The sequence below is a fragment of the Hibiscus syriacus genome, unplaced genomic scaffold, assembly GCF_006381635.1.
Source record: "Hibiscus syriacus cultivar Baekdansim isolate YM2019G1 unplaced genomic scaffold, ASM638163v2 tig00116995_pilon, whole genome shotgun sequence".
Lineage (NCBI taxonomy): Eukaryota > Viridiplantae > Streptophyta > Magnoliopsida > Malvales > Malvaceae > Hibiscus > Hibiscus syriacus.
In genome coordinates, this window is record NW_024063511.1 from 644,294 (window position 1) to 661,400 (window position 17,107).

Consider the following 17,107-nt stretch of genomic DNA (forward strand, 5'->3'; position numbering starts at 1 on the left):
CATCATTTTCCGACACACAAATTTCCCCTTCTTCCAATGTGTCGGGCGATCACTGGCAGCTGTTACAGTCAAACATAGGAATCTCCGCCATGCATGTGCAGCTCTTATAAAACAACAAGGTTGTCATCTTTGATTGTATGGTTGCCGACCCTTCTAATATATCTTTACCTGCCTACAGCTTCTGTCCTAAAAACGACTTTACCGTCCACTCTATCCTTTACGACGTAGTTTCAAGCACCTTCATTCCCCTCCGTGTATTAATCGACACCTGGTGCTCTTCCAGTTCACGCGACCGAAACGGTACCCTTATCCAAACAGGCGAATACAATGACGACGAACGCATTATTGGCTTGTTCAACTTCACCCCATGCGACGTTAACACAACGGCCTGCGGCTGGAACGAACTCGACGCTACTCGCCTCACCGACCGTGGATGGAACGCCACAAACCAAGTTTTACCCGACGGACGCGTCATTGTTTAATAAGAAAGTAAGATATATATATATATTCAACACTTTGTGCTTGAAATATTCTTCTTCTATTCTTTTCCCATTTTAGCAAAAATAAGAAAGAAAATAATATATATTGATAGCATAATTTAGGTTAATAAGCAGTAGGCTTATTGTTTTCATTCATAAGATTTGTGTGATAGAACAACAATTCTACTTTGGCTTACAAGCACTTCCTCTCTCTTTTTTCCTTTATTTTCTAATTTATGCATAGTACTCTAAAAAAATTGATTGTCAAATTCGAATGATCCAAACCATAAACTAATTAGAACATTAATTTCATACAACATAACATTATCCTAGAAGAAAAAAAATTAAAAGACATGGGTTAAACAAAGAGCAACAACGGGCCCTCAGTTTTGACATAGTTGCCTATTTACAAGCTTATCAACAACATCGGATGAGCACTGAGTTTGGGTTTTATGTCAATGGCCCGAGCTGAGTTTATGAATTTCACTGAGTTCATCCAGCCATTTACTCGAATTACCCAAACACTTGATGCTTCAGAGTAGGCTTTTTTTCAAAGAACTCAAGCTTTGCCACTGGTTGTTTCGTTTCACTTGTAAGATCCTACTGATATGTATTTGTAGCGCATGGCCCAGAAAAGGTAATGCATGAAATTCAACACGCTAAGCACACACATAAGCCAGTAGAATCGATCGAGACGATACCCATTTATCGTATGACCAGAGAGCCACGGCTTGTTTCCGGAGCTTTCCGTCACATTGTTTACTATCGATACGATCACCGAGCTCAAATAATAGCCCATGGCCAAAGAAGCCCAGCAGAGAGATGTCGCCAAGGATCTCATGCTTGATGGCGTCTCGGTGAAGAAAAATTCAAGTAAGCCTGCCAAGGTGAAAAGATCTGCCGATCCCAGAAACAAATACTGCAAAGCAATCCAGAAAAATGTAATGGGTAATGGACTGTTCGAGTCGAGTAGCCCCGAGCTAATCGCCACTCTCTTTCGCTTGATTTCGATAAGTGCTGCCACTGCCATGGCTATTGTCGAAAGAAATAACCCGATTCCAATTCGTTGCAATTGAGAGATGCCGGTCTCAGTTTTCGTTAACCTCCGAGCGAATGGGATGATGAAGTGATCGTAAACCGGGGCTAGGATCATGATGAATACGACCGGGAAAACCGGTAGGGAAGCCGGCGGGATTTTCAATGAACCGAGCTTAGTGTTCATGGTGGCGGCTTGTTCGACAGAGAAAGTGGAGAGCTGAGCCAAGCAGCAGTTGAGAACAATGGTGCAAGCGAATATGGGAAGGATTTTAAGCACAATCTTTACTTCCTCTACTTGCTGGACCGAGCATTCGAGTGCCGGGCAAGCCGGGCTGTTCACCACTGCTCTGTTTAAGAATTTAAGACTATTTGTTGGGATTTGATTCTGTTTACCATTTTCTTCAGTCCCCTTGCCGGTTTCGATTTGATACGAGGGGCTCGCGGCAAGGTTCACGATGACATTGCTCGGGCTTCGGCTTACGCAACTGTTCATCTTGGCAGCAACCAAAACCTGTACAAACACATACATGGATTTCTTCTTTTTAGCAATTCAATCAAGCAAAACACGTTCAAATTTCTTTTAGCATCTGAAATTTACCTTGCAAATGGTTGTTAAAGGGCTTCCAAAGGGTATTTTGTTCCTATAAAACATTGAGCCGGCGAGGAAGATAGGGATCGATAATAAGATCGAGATCGTGGAGATGGCGAAACCCCATTCCCAGCCTTTGTTATCTTCGATCCACACAACGAATGTGACCGCAATAAGGGCACCAAAAGAGAGACTGAAGACGAAGTAATTGAAGAAGGTTGATCTTTGCTTCCGTCCCTTTGGGGTAGTCTCATCAAACTGCTCGGCACCATGCGTTGGCAGTGAACCCTTTATACCCCCAATGCCGAGTGCCACCAGATAGAGTCCTATGAACAACATACCCGCTTTGGCTCCACTAACTTCCTCGCATGGAATCGACGATGCTGATGGACGGCATGAGGGTGGCTTTAGGGACGGTGTCCGAGCTTGTATAGTAAGAATGATCAAACCCTAATAAAATCATTACAGATCACATCAAATATACAATGAATTCGACGTAATCATAATTAGAATGATAAAATTATTATATGTTAGCATCGAATATTAGAATTAAGATTCGAATAACTCTATACTCTTTCCCAAATTAATGATGGATAAAAACAATTTATTTACGTCATATTAACCACACTAGTGACGGATTCAAAGATATCTTAAAGGGCGAGCACATATACTAAAATTATAAATTTTGTATACATGAGATATACAAAATTAAAATTTCAAGATAAAAATAACCAATAAATAAATAACTAATCGAAATATATTTTAATTTCAGTGCCCATTGCCACTTATCCGCACACAAGATTTTGTAACAGACTGAATGGAATGTCGTTGTAATGAACCTGGTGCTGTTTTCTACTTGGCTTTAACAAAAATGGTGCATGTGGGTTTGATTCTCACTTTTCATTTCAATAGACATTCCAAATCTCACTTTGGTCTACCACATCAACCAGTAGCCACACACGTGGTTCATGAACCTGCCCAAAATAAGTAACTAATCGTGTGTGTGTGTACATATATTTAAAAATGTCATTTTTTACACCCATTTTAAGATGTAATGGGCTTGATCTTCCCTGTTCTCTCTACTTCTCATAATTTCGTCCCACTTAATATAGACTCATTGGTGGATCAAATTACCGTATCCTAGACGTCGACCGTACGAGCTGTCGTGGGACAGACGTGGCCTCCGGCAGTACCCAAAGCTGCGACGATTGGGACATTCTTATAGCAGGTGTCGACGTAAAACAGTTACCGTCTGTCCCATGTTGGGCAGGGACAAGATTTCAAAGCAATAAGACAAGATAAGTAATGGATATTTACTATCTTTGCCGAAACCGAGAAAAAGAAGTTTCTCATGTCGTGAATGGCGACAGAAATAGTTCAAAAAAACAAACGGGTCCCCGCCACCTTCTTAGCCCCATTTCCCAAGGCGTTGCCTTTGATTGGATTACGTTTCCATTTTCACGAGGGACCCGACCATTTACTCGTCCCCACACGTCTGAAAATTTATCACTCAGATGTGCCGTATCATAATATCATTGGACACCAAATAAAATTTCATGTTATCTAAATTCATAATAACATTTATGGCAAGCAAGGCCTCGATAGATGAACATAAACAGACGGTGTTGCTTGCGCCTATGACGGCCCTTAAACCTTTAATGCTTTGCACAATCAGATGTTCGGCCACTGTCTTTTTACTTTTATTTTTGTGCCCGTTTTGTTGTTTTCTTAAAAGTACTCATCTTTTCATGCAAAAAAGGTTCTAACTAATTGATTTCTCAAATAGAAAATGCAGATGAAATGCAAAATGGAAACCCCAAGAATGAAATTTAGTGTGAAGTAGTACCAGAAACTCGATGAATGCGCTTATCAAGTAGATATGATACGTGGTGATGAAAGTATCAGACAAGAAGCCTCCGAGCAGAGCTAGAAGGAAAGCTGTCCCCATGAAATTTGTGACATTGTTGGCCGATTTAGATGGTGATAAGTGCATGTACTTGGACAGATACATCACCAGGTTGCTGGCATTCGCCAAGTAAGCCAAATTCTCCAGCACTTCCACAACTGAAAAACACCAACAAAAACTAATCATTACATGAACAAGTCCGTTCCAAAGTTGGTTCATTCATAGGCAACTAAGCTAATTACCCAACACAAAAGATGCAGCAAAAACGCCACCATGTATGCCCTTCAAAGCTGGCCGGTTCCTCCAATCGGCGTAGCCTTCCCATTTGGTTTCCTGGTTCACTCCATCTTCCTGTAGAAAAAACTAGAAGATAAAAAAGGGGTTATTACAGAAAAAGAGGCTGAGAGGATAATAAAACATAAAAAGGAGAAAATTTGGGGCATGAAGGGGAACCCACCATTGTTGTGTTTTTCTGTGTCTCTCTTGAAATTTGAACTTTGGTTACGGTTGTACTGGATCTCAGGTGATGGAGGAGAAGAGCACTTTGGTTAGAAAAGCTGGGTGGTGAATGGTGGATGTTTTTAAAGAGTAGGGGAAGGGGAAAACTTTGGGGGAGAGAATTGTCTGGACACTTTAGAAAATGACTTCGATCCATGGAATTTATGTTATTTTAACTCATAATTTTATTCTCAATATTCCTTTTCTTTTTACCTTTAAATTATAACATCAATTGCAATTATAATATGACGTCATATTATTACAGCTACAACATTATTATAATTAAAACATTATAAATATATACTATTTTATAATCATTTTATATTATTTAAAAATAATTAAAATACTTTTAAATAAAATTCACTTATAATACAATTTAAACTAAATTAAGTTATAATTTACCATCTCCAAATTATGTTAATCTCTCTTAATATGTTGTAAAATATAAAATAATAAGGGGAGATTAGGAGAGAATTGATGAGAATATCAAATCCTCCCTACCGAAAGGAAAGGTTAGAAGAATATGGCAGACACTTGGTCTGACTCTCAACATAACCAAATACTTGGTATATTAGATATAATTCAATAATAATTCTGAAGTTGATAATGGCCTCACCCCATCCTAATCGTAGTACGTTAGCTTTCGCAAAACAGCAATGTTAAAAGGCACCAGATCTAGTTTAATTATTGGAATATTTTATTATTTTAAATGTTTCTAGTGTCACTACCAGTAAAATATATATTGTTTATTAAAATATTAATTAAGATGAAGGAATCGATTCTTTTAATCCCTGTATACGCAGGGTGGACTTCCATGGAGTCCGGGGGAGCCCAGGCAACCCCTCATCTAGGGGTAGACCTCTATGGTACCCGGAGTATTTCAAGCAACTCCTCCACGAGTGTCATCCCTAATTCAAGTATCACCCCTCAAAAGTGTCACTCTTAATATTCTTACAACTCTAACGAAGGCTCATGGGTCCGCATCTGTATACTTGTTTCGACACCATCCTTTAAGCTTACTTATCTCGTGGATGATGGTAACAGGTACATATATAGCAGCTTTTATACATAAGCAATTCTGGCCGTCCGATTCATTTGATAATATTACTATTTGTTGCCGTATCAAAATTTTACACTAGTGAATGGAATCTTACTAGATTTCCTTTGAGGTTAAATAAATATATGATATTTTCTTTTATCTAAGCGTGATTTGATTTTAAATCAAATTAGTGAAAATCTTGACCAAACTGGAAGGTTGAAAAGCGAGTCAAATTGTAGCTTTTTAAGGCATACCTAAATTCACTGGTTAGTGGTGCCACTAATACCATTGACCACGTAAACTATTAATTTTCAAAATAACTACCCGAATTAATTAAATTAATTTAGATGTAAAATGCTATCATTCTAACCTGTTAATTAGGTTGTTCAAAACTAAACCTTCTACTAATTAGTATTATTTTGGTATAAAACCATCAAGTCACGCTACAAAGTAACAATAGTTCATGGATCACCACAGAAATTATAAAGATTCACTGAAAACCAGCGAGAGGAAAAGCAAGTTGCAGATAGTTTTATACGGCATCGTGTAAGAACGATCACACATTTCCCATCAGATTATGACAAGACTTGCAGATCAACACAAACCAGTAATTGCAACATGATCGGACAAACCTTGGTTCGAGAAAAACAAAATCATGCGTTTCCCCAAAAATTTAATATGGACTGATAATTGATCTCTTCCAACGTATATAGTAATGTGGTTCAACTTGTATCCAATGAGAGGATGACACCTGATGAGTATACCGTCCGAAGGTCACTGTTTTGTGAAAGACAAAAAATAAACACTGTTATGAACACCAATGAAATTGTGTCTTGCGAACAATGTTTTCTCTTGCTATATGAATGCGATTGTTGTTGGTTGTACTAAAAACTTACTGTACAACTATACGTATACACACGCAGAACTAAAATATCATAGTAATCTCAGTGATTACGAGAGATATTATTTTTTTCATAACCATTTAAATTAATTTTAAAAAACTAATATGATATAAATATAGTGAGAAACTTAAAATTTCACAACGTTTTAAATCATTTAGATTATTAAATAAAAAATAATAGGATAATTTGAATTGTTTTTTTTCTAACATAGAAGTTGTTTATTTCATTTTATTTTTTGTTTTTTTTGTTTTAATTTCATCTTATTTCTCATAAAGATAAAATTGTAAGAGTTTGATTCCTATATCATTCAATACTTGAATTATTATTTTTTAATATTCTTTTTCAACCATTCAAGATACCAATGAATCTATTTCCTCGTCTACTGGTACTCTATCAAATTAGAATTTCTCAAAATCTTTTTAAAATTCATAAAAATCAATTTAAAAAGGAAAAAAAAACTTTGATCCACAATCTCCATTATTTGAACAACTTAAAATAATGACATATAACTCATCTCTTCCTTCTCCGGCTCTTTACCATTGGGATTCTAAAGAAGTTCCTCTAACATAAAAAAATCAAAGGTAATCTGGGAAAAAAATAATTTTAGGAAGATTTAAGGGGTTTTAAAAAATTTGAAAAAATTGGACAATTTCATAATTTTTTTTAGAAAAAATGGATTTTCGATTATATTATTGTTGTTTTTTAATGATAGAGTGAAACAATTCGAAAGTTGAATGATCAAGTTAAAAAATATTCAAGTTGAATGACTTAGCGAGAAATATGGACAAAGTTAGTGACGAAGAGCAACGTTTACCCTCATTAGAATCCAGTTTTCGAAAGTAAATTATTTTATGCCGATTATAAGTTAATGACCACAAATTTGTTCAACTTTTAGGCATCTAGTCAAAGGTCAGATGACAACGTGGCTTATTTTCAACCTTGGTAAGTATAATTTGGCATGACAGCACTTGCATATTTACATACGTACAAAGGTTTGTTAATTATCCAAAAGTGGTATTTTAGCTGTCTTTAATCAAGGATTACAGATATAATTCGCCAGACCAACTCATGCTTTAATTATAATTTTCGTTGTACTTCTTCTTCTAAGTAACTTTTAATCTGGAAAAAGCAATTTTACTAACAGATAAAAAAGAGGATCTCATTATCTATTCATAATGAAGATAATGTATACATCACGTTAACTAATCTATTATTAAAACCAAAGTGGGACGAGATATTTTGGCAAAAGAAAGTGAAAGGGGACACCGCTCAACAAGTGTTGTATAAGCGACAGGTGCTTGAGCAAAGATACAAGAAGACTGATCACATTTGGTGGTCTGTCTGTGGCGACTCAAACCAGAAGGTTACTGAACTGATACTAAAACGTAATGTTATATATCATTTTGAAGAAAGTAATAATTTAGTGACTAAAATCGAATTAAAATAATAATTAAATATATATTTTTTCTTTATTTATGTTATTGTCATAAATTTATTATCATTTATTAAATGGCATGTCTCATAAAATGTATAATATTATCATTTTTAGAATTTCATGTCCTCTCATATTCTTTTTGACGTATGATTAGTACATTTTATCACACCCATATAGCATATATATCTCTCTTTCAAACAAAAAATATGATATTCTTCGGCATCTAATTTCCTGACGTCCTTATAATCAAGGACGGACACAAGATAATTGTTAGAAGGGTGAATTTTTAAAATTTTAAGAGATGATAAACTTCTAAAATATTAGGGGTAAAAATAGATTTTCAATACAAAATACAAAGAAAATATCTAAAATATATGATATTTTTTATTAAAGTTTGACTCGATTCAAAGTGATATTAATTAATTTGAGAAAGTAATAAATCTAGTTTGATTAAAAGTAGAGAACTTTATTAAAGTATATTTCTACTTTATTTAGTTTCTTTTGTAATCAAGTATCTATCCTATAAATAGATATTAAGAATTAGGGTTAGAGATTAGATTGTTAATGAGGACTCTTCTTATCTTCTTCTTCTCTAGACATTAGTGAATTTTCTCTTCTTCTACCATGAGTTTTCCCGAAAGGGTTTTTCACGTAAAACTTTTGATGTCTATTTTATTGAGCGGTCATTATGCATGTCGTTATCTCCTAACAATTTTAAAATTTTAAGGAACGACTACCTCAACCTATCTCCCTTTGATCCATCCCAACTCATAATAGACATACACCTACACCTAGAGTTGATTTATCTACCTATCCCACTCGTTGTATTTCAATCTGAAATTGATTACTGAATTTGTGTAGTCAAGGGGTTTATCTAATGTCAATGTGGAGTTATTTTCTTAGATGTGCAGGATCATTATTTTTAAATCCTATAACCTCTTTTCTTTGATATAATATTAATGCCTCTAATATTATCATAGACAACTCGACTTCCTCTTTAAATTAGCGTGAACGTTACAGTAGTATACAAAACTCTTAAGTTTAGTGGGTTAGATTATTATTTTTATAAATAGTTGAGATGATTATAACTATTTTTAGAGCTTATGGCATTGTAATGCATTCCATACGGGTATAACATAGTATTATTGCAAGAAAAAATATACATTAAACAACAATATTGTTATTGTTATATCTACTGTCATTATCACCATATAATATAGCATTTATATTATATGCAACACTGCCTCAAAAAGTATGGACGGCAAAAGCAAACCCATTGTTTCTGGCATTCGATGCATTTAGCCTCAATTTAGGGTTTAATTCAAGTAAACAAGATAGGAGAATTTAGTAGAAACGGCTTTGGTTCCTAGAGAGCCTAGTAAAGCGGAGGCAGACTTGCACTTTAGCAGTTATCTATACCATGAAATGATCCATGCCTCTAATGTTCCGAGGCTAAGGTATGAGATGATCTTTGAATGCACGTTGTTACAATCTAGTCCAACCAATTTTGTCCATTCACAAAATGGGCTAAAAAAAATATTATGATGTTGAAAAGGACATGGATAAAATGTATAGTTGATTAGCTAAAATGCCTAATAAAAATAGATTGTTGACATTAACTGTAGGAAATGAGAAGATATTCACATAAAAGAAAAAAATCAAATAGTTAATCTCAGTCATCTATTTTTAATCATCTAACGATTCTAAATCTATGTAAAACTCGAGTTTTACATTGTGCAAATGGATGCTAACTCAATTAATATAATTAATGCAATATACAATTAAATTGACAGCTTAAATATATTCGAATTTATATCAGAATAAATTAGAAAGATATATGTATTGCAATTAGAATAAATTTTGAATAGAATATATACATATATTCTTAAAGTTTATGTACTTCAATTTAAGAATTAATATTTGAAATTTTTTATCTCTACAGACAATATAAAAATAAAAGAAATTTGATAATATTTAGATAAGTATCTTAATTTTAAATATTCCATAAAATGGAGAAAAGGGGGATGTGAATTCAAGCTTTTGGGCTTTCCTTTTTCCAATGTGACATAGACATATATTTAGGGCTTTGAAATTGTTTGACCTTCTAATATAAGGGTTGTTTGGGTATTAAGCCTAAAACAATTAGGTCTAACTCTGTCATTTCAGATCGGGCCTAATCCTTCTAGCTAATCAAACGAACAACACATCTCTCCCTTAATATTTACGTAAAAAATATATTTAACAAATTATTATAAAATGATCGTTAAAATTCATCAAACTATTATAAATTGATTTTTAAATTTATTAAAATTTATTTCCATAAATTTAATAATCATTTTATAATTTAATAAACATTTATATATATTTTTAAATGTATTTAGACTTATCTTTGTAGCAGGATTTTGTTATCTTTTTCTCTCTTTTTCCATAGTCGTTGTTAGTCACTTCTCTTCTTTATCTTAGTGATTAGCAGCGATATCGGTCTTCGTATTGATTGCAGACCATCGGTATTTATTAATTTTCCTTTGCTTTATTATAATATATCTTTTTTTCTTATTTTTATTCTTAATAATTCTTCTTTTTTGGCACGAATTCTTCTACCTTTATGGCATGTTTTCTTTGTTTTTATTGAGCTTTTTAGGTTTTATTTGTTATTATGACGATTTTTCCTGCTTCCGACCATCGGATTGAATTTGGATATGCGATTTGCATTCGTTAATAGTATTTTCACATCGCACGATTCTGATTTGCAGTATGTCGACAGGAGAGATACCTTATAAATTGTAGTCATGAATAAGTTCAGGCTTTGAGTCAAATGATAAACTTATCTCATGTGCGACTAGTTTTCTTATGTTTAGAGAGAGAGGGAGAGGGAGACTAAAAGCAAACAAATCCTGCCTGCGTGCCATTGCTTACTATCTACTCAAACCAAATTATAATCGTGGGCATCTAAATGATTATTAACAGACATAATCAGCAGTGGCATCAACTGCTCTAATTTTCTTCTAATTGTTTAATCCAACTAACTCAACTCTTCTTCATCTTAGTAATTAAAAATGACTTACTTTAAACTAATTGAAAACTGAGTTCTGGTGCTAATTACGTATAAATAATCAATCAATACTTTGATTTCTACGTCACTTCACGTGTTTCTAAGATGTTCTATTTTCATTGACTGAAAAACAAAAAAGAGAAGCGTATTAGTATTACGATACATATTTTGGTAAAATTATCTAGGTATTATCAGGAAAAAAAATATTTAGGATGTGGGGAGAATTACTTTGTTCATATAATATGATTGTTATTGTGTACATAGGAGAATACAAGGATGACATGGTATCTTCGAAAAGATGTCTCGATGATATGGTATCTTCTACTTAATTATATGTATATTCGAAAACTTATAACGCTACAATCTTATAGACAAGATGTCGTCCAAGCGTCTTCCAACATGAACTGGAACAACAAGTCAATAACACTATCCCGCACCTTATAAAAATTCTTTTTCCATTATATTATCTAAAAATATTTGCCTCATACATCTAAATGAAATTTTTTATAAAAAAATTCAAAAGACGTACATTTTAATCGGTGTAATTCAATAAAAAATGGTAAAATACACAAATGATCCTTCGATTATAGAATGTTGTTTTGTTGAGTCTTCCGACAATTAAAAGTTATGAAATGATCACTCGACTAATCATATGTTTCAAATTTGTCATTTTCTATTAGAAAATTGACAACAGTCTGAGTTGGAAGCGAATATGTTGAATGAGATTTATTAAACTATAATCCTAAAATATCAAACGATTATCATATTTCAGATAACGTCTAGTCTAGATGAATGTCAATTTTTTTTATTGAAAAATGACGAGTTTGAAACATATGAATAGTCGGGTGGTCATTTTATAACTTTTAATAGTCGGGGACTCAAGAAAGCAATATCATATAATTGAATAATTATTACATAACTTTTAATAGTTAGAGGACTAAATAAAATAACATACTATAATCGAATATCATTTGTGTACATTACCTAAAAAAAAGAAAATTATTGGAAATTCACCTTCTGTAGAATGCTCATATTTCCAAAACCTACTATAATACATTTCATAGTCGTATCTTATAGACTATATGCGGATTTAATTCCACACAATTAAAAGTAAAATTATATAAAATTATTTTTAATAAATTCTGATAATGTAGCATTATTTATCTTACTGATAATAAATAAAATTATATATTATAGATATAAATTGTAAATAAAATGTTATAAAAGTATTTCAAAATTAAGAGAGAAAATATATAAATTTATTTCCTTGTGTTACCACTGTTAAAATAAAATAAAATGTAATAATTATTATTAATTTATATTAAAATAAGTTTTTTATTGTTAACATTTTAAAATTATTTATCAAATTTATTAAATTATTATAAAATAATCATTACACTTTATTTAGGAATATATGTATTTTTTTAATTAATCTAGGGTGATTACAAGTAGTAATAATGTTCTATTGATTCTTAACAATTTCAAAATGAATGCTTAAATACCCTTACAGTTGATGGTGCTCGAACCCGTGACATCTAAAGATAACAACCATCTCTTTAATCACTAAAGGTAACTTGGTTCGTGTAAGAGACATATGTATAATTTCATGTTAAGAGGATAAATAAAAGTTTTATGAAGAGCGAACATATAAAATTTTAGGTGGCAAAAACAAATTATCAATAAAAAATATAAAAAATATTTATAGTATATGAGAATTCAAAAATCTTTAGGACTTGTTTCTCCCACTCTCGATTCATCCCTAATTAGATTTCTTAATAAATGTAAAAGGTTTGAATTTTAACATTGTAAAATAACTGAGTTAAAAAATCGCTCTCATAATAAGTATTTACAATACTTTATCTGATTTAGTCAATTAATAAATTAGATATCGATGTGTTTTACCGAAATAGCATAGAGTCATATATACACCCTTACTTTATATAAAACCAAACAAGAAAAAGAAAATTCAAAGCATAATTTGCGTTTATATGAAAATGGTGAAGCATTGACCTTAAACAAGGGGCTGCGATCTGGAAAATCAAAATCATTTTCTCTAATTTATTAATTCATTGGAATTATTTACATAGCTTCACGTCCTAATCAGATTCTGGTCTCGCTTCAAAACATGTGACGGCGAACATTTTATGTACGATTTCATATTCTAATGGAGAATCAAATTTTATTTTATAAAAAATTGATAAAACCAATTAGATATTTTTCAGTTAATAATATTTAAATAAAAACTCGTTTACTCAATTCGTAAATATTAAGATTCTAACCCCTAATCTTCCTTAAGAGAGCTAGTGTTTTATCCCATTAAATCAACTAATTGTTGGTATTTAATATTTAATTTAAAGTTGAAAAGAAAAGAAAATCAATTAACAAAGGAATAATATCACAATTGGTACAATATTTTCATCAAATACTTAATATAAGGAACACAAATATTTATACGAATTGTCATTAATTGATTTCATGATGGTCCCTCCAAACTCTTTCAAGTAAACATTTTCTTACGTCCAAGACATTCCACCGAGGCTTAAACCTTAAGCATAATCTTAAATCTTATGATGTCTACAAAAATTTCGGTCATTTGCACTTTTAATATTGATATTGTCTTCATTAACAGTATTTAATGACATGTTCATGCATACATACATATTTATCATTCAATGTGATACATTTGTATCTAGACATCCCAATGGTCTACTTATAAAATGTCCATAACTTTGCTTCCCACTCCACACTCTAGAGAGGAATAAAAACCAATCTTTTCCTTGGAATCGAATCATTAGGTATATATAATTTTCAACCCAAACTCCCCCTTACCACTACAAGGAATGGTCCAAAGAATAAATACTATTCTTCAAGCTTTATTTCAGCAGGCAGGTTCATGGAACAACCATGAACATATTAAACTATGGAGTATATCAAGAAAAATTATACCAAATAACAAAACTTAATTTCATAAATATGATGAGCGAAAGAAAACACAGTATCAATGGTGCTTGGAAGATCAAGCACTTCACCAGATAGATAACTCCCTCAGGACGGCTCTACAGCACAAGAAAACCCAAGGGAATGACTCGGACTCATTTCACTTATAACTCAACAAAACACAGTTTTTTAACGAACTCACTAACAAAAAAGCATATCTCTAAGAACCCACATGGAGAGTCCCAGAGATTAACAGATAACGCTTATAATACTATAGACTTCTAACTGCAAAACTTATAGGCAAGCTATGTTGAGGGGGGCGGCAACTTCGTCGAAAAGAGAGTCATCAGTGCTGAAATCACAATCAGCTAACTCACTGGGTTCGTCGGCTCCAATACCACAAATACTTAGGTCTTCAATGCTGCAGTAATCCTCCAGCATCATTCCAAAATCGTTGACAAACAGAAAATCACCAGCCTCGGTGTCTATGTTGAGTTCTTGGTCAACTGAACCAGAAAGCAATGAATCGTCGATGAAACAGAGATCAGGTATTGGTATATCGGCAAAGTTCACATCAAACATTTCTTTGTTGGTATCACCGCAATCATCATTGTTGTTCGAGACCGAAGCAGAAGTATCCACCTCGAGCACCGATGGAGAGGTATGCGACAAAGCGCCCTCAGACTCCTCGGAAGTAGAGGGAGTCGTGTTGTGAGAAGCAGCGGCGGAGCACGAAAGGTCATCGGTTTTCACAGACGAAAAAGAAGCGGAAGCAGCTGCAACGGCCAGAGATTCGAATTCAAGCTTTTTAGCTTCGTAAGCCTTGGCTGCTTCTTCAAGAGTGTCGTAAGTACCCAACCAAATCCTGGTTTTCTTCAGTGGATGCCGGATTTCAGCAGCCCACTTACCCCACTTCCTCTGACGAACACCAACATGTTTCTTCGTTTTAGTAACCTTAGACTTTTTTACTTCGAGGGCTTTGGTCATAACCCTTTTCCTTCTGGTAGGGGTTTTAGAGTTACTGTCTTGAGAAGAAGACTCGGATTCAAGGGGTTTTGCTTGTGGTGCCAAACCCAAAACAGGAACACTGATTTCACGAACAAATCGCCTTCCCTTCGGGGCTTTTCTAGCAACTTGTTCATCGGATTCACCTTCACTCGAAGACGAATCAGTCGCATAAGGATCATGGAAGATGACTCGAACTTTTCTAGTCATTTGGGCTTCTTCAGTCATGATAGACTCGGTTTTCCGGGATTTTTTGCAGGATTTACTTGGATTCATGGTTTGTTTTCGATTGTTCAACATTTATCTGTAAACAAACTGGGTAAAAACTTGACTAAACCCCCTCTCAAAATACCCGGAAAACTGTGGACAAACTATGAAAACAAAATCAAGCGAATAAAAGGGTGAACTAAATCTCTCAGACTCTCAAAGCAGAATCAAGTATGAGCCCCTCTTAGAAACAAGAAAAGATAGAAAAATCGTTGTTTCATATGGAAACCTCCAATACACTCAAATCCGAAACAAGTCCTGCAAACGAAAACCAACCCGACATCAAAACCCAGAACAAAAACATATCAGATGAAAAATCTAACACATGGGTTTAAATGTTTTGACATACTTTTTTGATCTCAAACGCATCGAAACAGCCGGGAACACGAGATTCAGTCTCTGCCTAGAGAAGCAGAGAATCATGCAAGAAACAGCCAACAAAGCGGCGAAGAACAAGCGTGCACAGATAGTAGTTGTTGAAGAAGAAGAAAAACAGAGCTGCAACTGAGCCCCACTCGAAGCCAAATCAAACTCAGCCGACATAAATCCACTAATCAGCCTCCCTTTAGTGCTCTTCACAAGCGCAACGGAAATCACCACCGAAGAGAGAAGAAAGAAACGCTCACAACAAAGCCTCTTCTGGCCTTGGATACTACTATATCTGGTAAGAAGAAAAAGGGATTAGAAACATATGGCTATGATCTCTCTCTGTCTCTGAAACTCTACAAGCTAAGAAAAATCCAGCAACAGCAAGCCCTTATCGCTTTGCTACGAACAGTAATATAGACCACGAGGTAAGAGACACCGCCACAGTGAAATAAGCAGTGTAAAAAATATTACCGATCAACGAGGTTAACACAAGACACAAATCTCAAACAATTAAAAATATAATAAATTAAATATTCAAACAAAAACACAAAACACCATTTCCATTTCCCAAAGAAAAGTCAGAAAATAATAATATTATTAATTTCCCATTACCTTTTCTCTCTGTATAGTGGGTGTGGACTGAATCTGGATTTTCTTCGAATTTTATTCAAATATTTGACGTCGCTTCTCTGTTTTTCTTCCAAGGCATTCACCTTTTTATCATGCCTCGCAGGCAGTCTAAAATCGGCATTATAGAGAATTTATATAATATTATTGAAATAATTAAAAAGGTAAAAGGGGTTAAAATTTAATTTAGTGATTTATTTATGGAAATCAAAATAGAAAATTAGCTGTCATGCATATCCCACCAATGCATGACGAGTCTATTGCCAATCTTTACCGTTCATGGCTATCATGTTTTTCACTGCACTGGTTTTTATTTATTTGTGCTTGATTTTTTTCTAACTAACGCTTGCCACTCGCGATTGTGTGCACGCTTGCATCGGCGATGGGTTTAACTTTGGCGCCTAGGGAATGGACCAGGTGATGGCGTGTTGAGTGCACGCGTGAAGTGTTGGGATGGGGATAGGAAGTCTGGTGTTTGCAGCTATATTTTGGTATAAACGAAGCGCCGCGATTCGGCAACGTATCAGCGAAGGGCTCTTCTTGGTCTTTTCCACTGAATTGCCGTAACATTCGGGTAGTAAATTACATCAAGCCACTGAAGAGACCACAGTTCATTTCACCTACAATTCTACTACGGTCTATAATTCCTCCGCTTTTACCTTTTCCTTATTCGAATGTTTCTAATTTTTTTCTTTCTATTGGGATAAATTTCCTATTAAAAAATATTATTTCTCCGATTAAATTTATTTTCCTTATTCAAAAGTTTTGTCTTTTTATAAGTTTGTGAGTTACATTAACTATAAAATAATTCAATATCACATTATTTTTTTTTAAATATAAGAGTCTTATGTACCCTTTTATCTAAAAAAAAGTTAACTCCGTTTTCCGCTCTCTTTGTTTGAATTTTTTTTCAATTTTTATTATTGAAAAAAATACATTTAGATTTTATCACTATGAAAAAATA

At 33.7% G+C, this 17,107-nt stretch overlaps 2 protein-coding genes across 4 annotated transcripts; both read right to left on the minus strand.

Annotated features, from left to right (window-relative positions):
• Positions 1-820: 820 nt before the first annotated feature.
• Positions 821-4,631, minus strand: LOC120193310 (protein NRT1/ PTR FAMILY 4.6-like). 2 transcript variants are annotated; one of them, XM_039195829.1, is made up of 5 exons: positions 4,470-4,631; positions 4,255-4,363; positions 3,953-4,170; positions 2,116-2,556; positions 821-2,028 (listed from the first exon to the last, which is right to left on the minus strand). In XM_039195829.1, exons 1-5 carry the CDS (start codon positions 4,470-4,472, stop codon positions 1,066-1,068), a joined length of 1,734 nt encoding a protein of 577 aa, XP_039051760.1. In that variant the 5' UTR covers positions 4,473-4,631; the 3' UTR covers positions 821-1,065. The 2 variants fall into 2 exon arrangements, with proteins under 2 accessions (XP_039051760.1, XP_039051759.1); XM_039195828.1 differs by having other exon boundaries at positions 4,255-4,375.
• Positions 2,045-15,783, minus strand: LOC120193312 (ethylene-responsive transcription factor ERF119-like). 2 transcript variants are annotated; one of them, XR_005522855.1, is made up of 3 exons: positions 15,497-15,783; positions 13,980-15,405; positions 2,045-2,055 (listed from the first exon to the last, which is right to left on the minus strand). XR_005522855.1 is itself a non-coding variant. In XM_039195830.1 (2 exons), the coding sequence occupies exon 2, from the start codon at positions 15,178-15,180 to the stop codon at positions 14,170-14,172; it is 1,011 nt and encodes a 336-aa protein (XP_039051761.1). In that variant the 5' UTR covers positions 15,181-15,405; positions 15,497-15,783; the 3' UTR covers positions 13,953-14,169. The 2 variants fall into 2 exon arrangements, 1 of the variants encoding a protein (XP_039051761.1); XM_039195830.1 differs by lacking the exon at positions 2,045-2,055 and having other exon boundaries at positions 13,953-15,405.
• Positions 15,784-17,107: the final 1,324 nt, after the last annotated feature.

What these genes read in the sequence shown, in the direction of transcription:
- LOC120193310 (XM_039195828.1), bottom strand. An exon ending in TGCTGCATCTTTTGTGTTGG is followed by an intron (nt 4,171 to 4,254) that starts GTAATTAGCTTA and finishes GGTGTTTTTCAG; the next exon opens with TTGTGGAAGTGCTGGAGAAT. An exon ending in GCGCATTCATCGAGTTTCTG is followed by an intron (nt 2,557 to 3,952) that starts GTACTACTTCAC and finishes TGATTTTATTAG; the next exon opens with GGTTTGATCATTCTTACTAT.
- LOC120193312 (XM_039195830.1), bottom strand. Translation starts at nt 15,180, where the DNA reads ATGTTGAACAATCGAAAACAAACCATGAATCCAAGTAAATCCTGCAAA.